At 38.0% G+C, this 10,049-nt stretch overlaps 1 protein-coding gene across 4 annotated transcripts in view; it reads left to right on the forward strand.

Moving 5' to 3' along the window:
- LOC104143907 (transducin-like enhancer protein 4) overlaps positions 1 to 9,808 on the forward strand; it is a 103,009-nt gene extending 93,201 nt beyond the window's left edge. For all 4 annotated transcript variants that reach the window (XM_068928013.1, XM_068928014.1, XM_068928015.1 and 1 more), the window contains 7 exons: positions 2,566 to 2,815; positions 3,900 to 4,147; positions 5,055 to 5,202; positions 5,766 to 5,916; positions 6,234 to 6,310; positions 8,104 to 8,545; positions 8,997 to 9,808. In XM_068928013.1, the coding sequence (XP_068784114.1) occupies positions 2,566 to 2,815; positions 3,900 to 4,147; positions 5,055 to 5,202; positions 5,766 to 5,916; positions 6,234 to 6,310; positions 8,104 to 8,211 (982 nt within the window). In that variant the 3' untranslated portion in view covers positions 8,212 to 8,545; positions 8,997 to 9,808. The remainder of the gene's footprint in view (positions 1 to 2,565; positions 2,816 to 3,899; positions 4,148 to 5,054; positions 5,203 to 5,765; positions 5,917 to 6,233; positions 6,311 to 8,103; positions 8,546 to 8,996) is intronic.
- Positions 9,809 to 10,049: the final 241 nt, after the last annotated feature.

A 10,049-nucleotide genomic window follows, 5' to 3' on the forward strand; every position in this document is an offset into this window, starting at 1 on the left:
TCTGCAGGACAGAGATCTTCATCCTACACATGCAGTGGGCACATAGAAATTTCCTGACATAATGTTCAAATTGTGTTAATAATCAAGCTCATCTTTGGTAGATATAGTGGCCCAAAAAAGGTGACCTACACTGCTAGGCTTTCCTTGTTGTGACCTTAGAATGGAAAATTCCACAGATGTGGAGACCATCCTACTCGCATCGTCCTCGAGTTGGAGAGGGGAAAAAATAAGATGAGTTGATGCAAATTGAAACCAAACCAGTCAAAGAGCTGTTGCATCTCAAAGGCTTCTGACGTATTGATAACTGCTTTAAAGGACAGTTGCAACTGAATGTTTGTCAGCTGTGGGGATCGCAGCCTTTGAAATCTGTGGTCATTTTGTCATGATCACGTTGATTTCTTACGTGCAGTATTTTTCACAAATATCATTTGGGATTGTTGCTCTCTCATGTACCCTTCCTTTTTCCATAAAATAAAAGTTGTGTAAATTCTCCACACTGTTGAATGTTTTCTGAAATGGAACGAGTGTGTGGCACATCAGGCATCTACCTGCCTAATAACTCTCTCTCTAGTTTTGAGATGCATCAAAAAGTTGAGCTTAGTACAATATATAAATAGAAGAGAAAGTTAATACAAAAAGAAGGAAAAAAATGTACATCAGGTGTTTATAGTGTTAGATATTTGTAAGATATTTAGAGTACTTCAAATAAGTAACAAGTGGAAGTAACAATTTAATCACAGGTGCTGGTATGGAATGATGAATAAGGTGAGAATAATATAGTCATAGATCACTCCAGAACTTCCCTTTCTTTTTTGTAGTTGTTCAGATATGTTCCCTGGGTACCTTATAAGCATTGTAAATTCCCTGTGGCTAATGAAAACACCATATATTAAGTGCTCAGCATGGCTCTGCAGAGTGTGACTGAAACTTTCTACAGAAGTTGGAAAGGATGATAAAAAAAATTTCATTTGTTTTGTTTTAGGTTTGGGGTCACCATCTGCTTTTTCTTTTAGTTCCTTTACTTCAGGAAAAGGAATTAAGGAGATAATGAAGAAGATCTTTCAGATCTCTGTAGTGATAACTGAACTAAAAATTCCAGTCAATATAGACAGTTTTCTGCTTCTGATAACAGCAGAAGTCTGTCCTACCCTTTCCTGAATGAATTTAATGTCAAAAAATGGAGAATGATGATACGATCTGTCACTCAGACCTGCCAGAACAAGAAACAAAGGGCAGGATTAGGAGAGAGTGAAAAGCTCTGGGAATAGGGCAGAAAGGTGAAAATGCAGTTGTACTTTAATCTACTGAAAATTATTATTCTAATATTAATGCAATGTGATTCTTAAAGAACAAATGAATTCTGAAGTCTATCTTCAGTGACTTTCAAGCAACAATTATGGAAACAATCTTTCTAAGTATTCTGATAAAATATTTTTGTGAGCTGTTCTCATCCTCACCGTTATGACAATGGATTTTTTGTCGGTGCTGCTGTATTTTTTTTTTTTTTAATGTCTGAGGAAATTAAAGCCTTCCATTAAGCACACATTTGTATGTGTAGGTGAACCCTCCTATAAAGTTTGTGCTCTATAATAGATGGGATGTGTCAGGGAGCATCTAAGAACAAGACAATTTCACAGCTTAAGTGTTCTCTCTGGAAAATATCTCTGGAAAATATTTTGAGATGAAGCTGTTGATAGGTTATTCACAGGTGGCATAACTGGCAGTCACACAACACATTCTTTCTCAGTGAGAGTCCTGATTGTAGGAAGAGAAATTGGGATTTGTGGTTATTGTGTCAGTTCTAAAAAAAATAAACAAATAAAAATTTTAAATCCCAGAAGAAGGAAAAAAATCCCCATGTATTTTTGGTAGTGTGTTGTATCAGACGTCAGTGAGTGTGCCTTGAGGACTTAACTCCTTGATGGCAGTGGTTTCGGTGCACCCTTACATACTGTGCTGGGTAGTTTCCCTTAAGCCATGTGGGACCCTTGATACTCTTCAGGGCAGCTTGACAGCCCTCCAGCTCTCTCATGCTTGCTGAAGTTCACACCTTAGAATCAATAAGGGAACAACCAAATGTCCGCAGGCACTAGGCACCCCCAATGTACTTCAGCAGCCAGCTTACTATTTTCTGTCTTCCCGGGTGGCCCTGATCTGGTCTTCCTTCCCTTCTCTGTATACGATGTTCTCTCGCCTTGCACTGGAGTATGAGAATAGTGTCATGTAGCCTCAGTCATGCCAGAAATCGTAGCTGGGTGAGCTGTAAAAGCTCATTTGATTGGTAGATGGTCCTTGACATGCCACATCAGAAGGAAAAGAAGAATACCCTGATGTATCCTCTGAGATCAACAGTTCAGGTAACTAAGTAATTTTGTTCTTCAAATTAGTGTAGAAATTGCAAAAGGAGGTAGGTGCACAATGTCCATTCCCATAGCAGAAAATAATAGACCGTTGATGTGGATACACACATACCAAACACACTTCTCGGTCTCTTTTCTTAAAGAAGCTTGAAGAACAACTTAAATCACTGTCCTTCCTCTCTCACCTTCTGTTTTTTGTCTTCAGAGCATATTCATTTCATGTAAGCGCAGATGGTCAGATGCAGCCTGTACCTTTCCCTCCTGATGCCCTCATCGGTCCAGGGATCCCTCGCCATGCCCGTCAGATCAACACTCTGAACCATGGGGAAGTTGTGTGTGCAGTGACCATCAGTAACCCCACGAGACATGTGTACACGGGTGGGAAGGGGTGTGTCAAAGTCTGGGATATCAGCCACCCAGGCAACAAGAGCCCTGTCTCTCAGCTGGACTGCCTGGTAAGTGAACGGCTACATAGGATGGTGGAAGAAGGTGGGAGGTGGTGTTAAGTTTGAAACGGTATTGTTAAGGTACAAAAAGCAGTGGCTATCTGAGTGCTGTCATTGGTATCAAAGCCTGATCTTCCATTTGTAATTTTGTTGTTTTTTCTAGAACTGAGTTTGAACTATGTTCTTTGTAGTACTTGTGCTTTTCTTCCTGCAATGAGTCAAAGCATCCTTAGTATCCTAAAATTGTATTGTTAGGGGGAAAGATCAAAGACACCACAGTAGATACTGTTTATAAACTGTGACATTTGTTAGCAATCTTAAAGCTCGATATCCTAATCACGTTAAAAACTGCCGTCTTGCAGCTGCATTCTCAGAGAATATTTGAAGCCTGTGTCACATATTTTGTGCGTTTGTGTGAATGTGTGAATGCCTTGCCCTGTCTTAACGTGACAATTAAAAATATCCCTGAGTGTTATTTGCAAATTATTTGAATGTGCTAACAAGATGAACCATTGTTAGCAGCCTTTTTCCTGTCATTTACCAGTTCTTGGTAAGATGTTGCTTCTTGTTACAGAGGCTGTTAAAGGAGAACTATGCAGAACGTGTAGAAATATAATGAATTGCTACACAAATTGCTACACAAATGAAGAAAATTGCCCAAATATTTTTTTCTGATGTCTCCTAGATGGTGGCAGCGAGTCTCATTGCGACAGAGGGGGAAGTGTGCAGGGAATTTGATACTCCCCCATGCCATGAGGTTAATGTGCAGAAATAAACAGAGTATGAAAATGTAACTTTCTGCACAAGCTGTCAAATGCAGCTATCTTGAATTGTTTTGGGTTGGGTTCAGGTCTTTGCATTGTGATGCTAATTAAGATTAAATATCTCTCACTACTGAATTTTTTAGATCAAGTTTAAGTACTTCCCTAATGTCATGTAATTTTCTGGCATTAATACACTTTATCATTGTCATAAGTATAAATGGCTCATTAAAACCAGGAGGGAATACAATGCTTTTATGGATTTCTGCTTTCATGTTAATGCTGTTTTCCTTTCCTCATGAGTAATCTCTTGATGGCTTCTGTCTCCACAGAACAGAGATAACTACATCCGTTCCTGCAGATTGCTCCCAGATGGCCGCACCCTGATTGTTGGTGGGGAAGCCAGCACGTTATCCATTTGGGACCTGGCAGCTCCAACTCCACGGATTAAGGCAGAGCTGACATCTTCTGCTCCAGCTTGCTATGCCCTAGCTATCAGCCCCGATTCCAAGGTCTGCTTCTCTTGCTGTAGTGATGGGAACATTGCAGTGTGGGATCTGCATAACCAGACTTTAGTAAGGTAGGTCAACAGAACTGGATCATCAGGTTGTGAAGAATTAATTAGATGTAGCATTACATGCTCTTCTGCTTAACTATGCTCTTGTCTTAGTGTTGTCAACATAACTGCTTTCAGTTTTTGCTAGGCAATAACCATGATAATATCTTGATAAGGTCCTATGTCATTGTTTATAGGATTTGAGAATTTCATAATTCCAGGCCCATCGAGCAGCCCCAGAACTATAATTGCCTAAGATCAGCTGGTATTGACATCGCTGGGGGTTTAACAGATGGTTTCCTTTGTTTCCATGTGGTACACTGTGCTTGCACACCGTTTTCTTTAATCAGTGCTCTGGCAAGTGTGTCTTGGGTAAATGTGTAGATCGCTGCATTGTACACTTCAGTGTCTTGGGAATATGAGTTGCTGCTCTACACCAATATACAGATAGCTATGAGCCAGTAGTACAGCGCTTTTGTATACACTACTGCGCTGTATAGTAGAGTATTTTAATATTACATGTAAAGGTGGGTTTTTGCTAGCTGATCCTCCCATTTTAACCTTGCCATCTTAAAGCAAGTGAATTTTAACTGTCATGCTGCGTTTCCTCATGGGGAATGTGATATTTCTTACCAAGTGATGGGTATCACACAGTCAGCAGCAAAGATCCCCAGGATATCTGACTCTTAATGTGTGCTTCTCAAAACCAAATTAGTGCTCAGCTCTCTGGCCTGGTTGCTTCAGAGAGTCATCACAAAATTCACATGGTTAAATTCTCAGGAATTTACTCTGAAATTACTGTTAGAATCTATGTTACATTTGTCTTTAATGGATGTGTGTACAAGGCTGAAACAAAAATGAGGTATTTTGAGTATATACTGGGAACTGAGTGTTTCTAATGCAAGAATGTATCTTCTTGTGGTATTTTCAGGCAATTTCAGGGCCACACAGATGGAGCCAGCTGTATTGACATTTCTAATGATGGAACTAAACTCTGGACAGGAGGCTTGGACAATACAGTCAGATCCTGGGACCTCAGAGAAGGGAGACAGCTACAACAACATGACTTTACATCACAGGTTCAATCTCAGAAGCTTTGGCATGTTAAGAAATATCTGCCGTGGTTTTCTAAAACACAGGTTTTTTTAAAAAGCAGACTTACAAGAGAACTCCAAAAGAATTTTTCACTTAGTCTCACACTCTTTTTTTTTAATATGGCAGCTAAACATCTTTCTGGATTATGACTCTGTTTGACAGATTAGTACTTCTCCCATGAGAGCAGTGGAGAAGCGTTGTTGTAAAAGAATTGCCAGATTAAAGTGTTCCTGTGCACAATCTGTTACCATTTCTGTAGATCCTTGTTCAAAAATATTTTACAAAAATATTTCTAAATGCTGTCAGATAAGCTAGGACATTAACTTTTATAGCTTGATTCAGTGCTTTGCTATTACAGTTTTAATTGAGCTTTGTTTACATGAGCCAATTTATCTTGATTACTATAGTAATTGGATTAGCATGTTTTTAAAACTGTGTAGCAGACCAAAATGTGTTTTTGCATAGTGTTAACAGTGTAGCAGGAGTTGGGTTTGACTATCTCAGGCTCGTTCCATACTGATTGAAGCATGTGCTGTGCTAATTCCAGATCTTCTCACTGGGCTATTGTCCAACTGGTGAATGGTTGGCAGTAGGAATGGAGAACAGTAACGTCGAGGTGCTGCATGTTACTAAACCGGACAAGTATCAGCTGCATCTTCATGAAAGCTGTGTGTTGTCACTCAAATTTGCTCACTGTGGTAAGCAAAGCTTTCTTTGCCAATATTTTCTCTCCTGAGAAATTTATTCAATATCACGTTTAGATAAAAACAGAGAAATTTTAAAACTACCTGAAGTTTAAATATCAAAATTAAAAAAAAGAATCCATGACTGCTTTTTAGCACAAACTACTTATGTTGTCATTGAACATCTTAGTGTAACCAGATGAAGATGTGACTGTTTTATGGATGTAGTTTCCATTAATGTGTGGATGAGTTGTTTTTATGGCTAATCTTTTTCTTGGGGTGCATTCATTGAAAACAAAACACAACCATAGCATTTAAACAATCTGTTGCAGGCAAATGGTTTGTAAGCACTGGAAAAGATAACCTTCTTAATGCCTGGAGAACACCTTATGGAGCCAGTATATTCCAGGTAATAATCTAAAAGCTATTTTCCACATCACAGTGCAATAGAGATACACTTCTCAGGGTCTGCCATTAGTTTAAGGAGTTCTTAAGTAGAAATTCTTGGGTAATTATTGTGTTCCTTTAAGACTTTGTCTGTAATTAGAGGCATATACTTTTGTCCTTACTAGCATTTTAGTAATTTAGCTCTTACCATAAAGTAACCCTCTACTCTGACATTGTTTTTAATACCCTTCTTTCTCATTCTGTATCTTTCTCACCTTCTTGTATATATTGCTGAAATACAGCATCCAAGTCATGTGATTAGCTTAGCATTCATTGAAGGTCCAAAATATATCTAAAATAATGAAAGTCATATTCAACATATGTGTTTTTCGTGGAGGAGACAAATTAAGGCTAATGAGTGCTTTCTCACAGCTTGTATGTTTGACGTATGTGGATAAATAACATTAAGGTGTCATACCTTGTATTAACACTGAAAAATCAGTAGATTAAACAGGTAGACTCTTGAGCTGGACTTGATCCTTACAGAGGAGTCCTATCAAATGTAACTGGAAGTCGTAAGCTTTGTCTAATCTTTAATCCCTAGGTCCACTCTTATTAGAACTTCAGTGCCATTAAAGAAGAGTGAGATTTTTGGGATATCCCCCTCTTCTTCATACAGATACCTTTATGTTGGGAATTTTTTCTACTATGTTAATCCTGCTGTTGCAGGTTAAAAGGTCAGGTCTCCACTATACTTAAAACTGTAATGTCTCTGCCTTTTGGGACAGTGCACTTTGCTTTGGCATGAGAAATCTGAAGTCTGAACTTTCTTAGTGGAGAGTATTCTGGGACAACCTCCCACAGAATGCCCAAATAACCCTTCCAAAAACATCTTCCTTAAAACTATGTAATTCCTCATTGCAACTTGCTTAATGAGGGATAGAGAAAGACACTGTTGTGCAGTGCAGAGGAGGTTTCTTTGCAGGAACTGAGCATGATCGGGAAGTATTTAGCTCTTGCAGTGAAGGGCAGAAAAGAAAATGTGGGCATATATGTTATATAGAGAAAAAATAAACTAAAACTGCAAGAAAAATGTGACAGCGTGCATACATATACATCATCTCAGGAAAGATTCATCTCCATGCTGATAGAAAAGCTGGGGGAGATAAAGCTACTGTAGCCTGTCTTCCATTCACCTGCCATATGCTGTTACTTATGCTACAGTGGTATGTCTTCATATTTGCGTCCTCCTGGTAATGTAAATTCCTTTGTGCAAGGTTTTTGTCCTCTGTGTTGGAGAAATACTAATAGGAGATGTAGTTATTTCTGTGGAATCTTTGTTTCATGCCTGTGGGTAGGTAGGGCTTTGTAGTGCTTCTCCGTAAGGATTTCTGGTTTAAAACAGAGATGAGAACGAGAAAGGAGGAGATGACTTTTGATTCATTTTTATGCGAAGACTAGCTCATAAAATTTTAATAAGTACTCATTGCTTGTAAAGTATATAGAAGGGACTGCTTGTTTTTGTTTGATTGATAGGTTATCTCTAGTTCCGTAGCGTTAAATAAAACATTCACTTCCCTTTCTGCTGCCCTTTTTTGTTGTCATAGAGCTTTAGGTGAGACAAATTTGGAGAAACAGTCTTGTAACAAAAGCTGCCATCCTTTTACTTTTGCTTTGAATCTACAGTGGTGATATTTAAATGAATTTTCCCTTGCATTCCCTCTCTGTAAACTCTTCTAATTAATCTTCGAGTCCTTTTATGGATTGAAATGGATTGAAAAGAATTCATTTATATTTCTTTTTTTTTTCTTGTAGTCCAAAGAATCCTCATCTGTGCTTAGCTGTGATATCTCTGTGGATGACAAATACATTGTCACTGGCTCTGGGGACAAGAAGGCTACAGTCTACGAAGTTATTTATTAGAGACAAATCTGAATGCGAACAGGACTCTTCTCGTAGCACTTTGCTGTATATTCCTTTTTTTTCTTTCCCACACTGAGAACTTTAAATGCTCATCACAGTTGTGGAATTTACTGTCCCCCTTTTAACTTGCTGTTGAATTGTGAATGCTGATTAAGAACTTGTGATACCAAATCATCAGATACCCACTTGGAAGAAGGTGGAATAAGCATACTTAACAGTGAACTTGACTCTTTAGTTATGTATTATAGCTCTAATGTATTTATTTTGTTTAAAGAAGGCTTTCTAACAATGAACTGACTAAATAAAGCTGTCTGGCCCGGCTTTGATTTGAAAGGTGCGTTACATGTTTTGTGGTTTTGCTGGTGGATCACAGGGACTGGGGAGGAGAAGGATGTTGTGGAGATAGTAAAAGCTACACCTAATAGACTCATAGCTTCTCATTTTAAAAACTGGGATTTTGTAGTCCTATTCTTGGATGAGGCCTCAAAGTATTATTACAGTATAATTATTTGTTGGGGAGGTGATGTAGTTTAACAATTTAGAGAGCCTCAGAAGTTTAGGTATTTGCAACCTATAGCCAGTGATTTACATGACTGTGATGAATGGCAAGTTCAATTCACATCTAAATTAAATACCTTTTATGAGAATGTGCCAATCTATTTCCAGTGTCAGTCTAGCATCTTGTGAACAGATTTGTTTTCAGTGCTTTTCTGTTGATGAACATAAAGCATTTTGGTGTCAACATAGCTTTCTTTAATATAACACCTCTCTCTGTTATATTGTAGAGAGAAGTACAATAAGTTGCCTCAAAGAATCACCTTTATTGCTTCTGGACATTTTTGCCACGTTTCTTTGAAATGGGAGATACATGTCTTTAGGCAGTTTTTCAATTACAAGAGATTACGAAAAATATTTGATATATTCATTGGAAACAGCACTGAAATAAGGATGAATTCCTACCAGTGTACAAACTACAAAAGCAAGGACCTCTGAGGTAGGATTTACAAGAGCACTCATTCCGAAGTACAGAAAAGGAATGGATTCTTACTTCGGAAAGGACTTTCTTTTTTGCCATCAGTTCAATCCAAGTTGTGATTGGATGTCCTCAAAATGGACGCAGGCTGAGCCATTGTGCCAGAGACATTGTGTTATCTTTTTATGTTGTTGTTGTTGCTGTTAAACTATGATCTGTGACTTTTTTTTTTGAATGCTTTAAAAAAATCTTTAAGTCTGTGGATCTGCTGATGTACAGTGCCTTTGCTGCTATGGATCAAAATCAAAAGACCCGTGTAGATAAATCTTATTGTATAAGTAGAAAATTACTAAATTTCATACTAGAAATGGATTGATGCTGCAAGTTAAAATGGACTGTTCATTGAAGTTCCAAATGTGGTAGCAAAAAATGGTGTCTTAAGTGCTTAGTGTTTGATGTCATTAACAGTTTCGTAATACTCTACAGTGTAGAAAGATTTTGATACTAAACTGTGTCATTGTACATAGTTCTAATGCAGTGTATTGACCACCAGTACTTCTATAATGGTAGATTATTGTTTGTGCATTCAGACTTTTAAGCATTAAACATAAGTAACTTCTAAGATGTATTTTTCTAAGTTTTTTTCCCCACCGCCACTACCCATCCCTTTTGCTTGTGCTAATGTGTGCAGTCCAGTTCATTATAAGGTGAACTGCCATTCAGTCATACAGCATATCACTGTGGATGTTTTGAGATTTTATCATTGAGAGGCAATGTGTGTTTTTACAAAAATTTTCCCAGCAAAATCAATGAATTTAGAATTTCTCAATTTACTTGACTACAGTGATTCTCAGCTCTTAGAGGC

The sequence above is a fragment of the Struthio camelus genome, chromosome Z (assembly GCF_040807025.1).
Source record: "Struthio camelus isolate bStrCam1 chromosome Z, bStrCam1.hap1, whole genome shotgun sequence".
Lineage (NCBI taxonomy): Eukaryota > Metazoa > Chordata > Aves > Struthioniformes > Struthionidae > Struthio > Struthio camelus.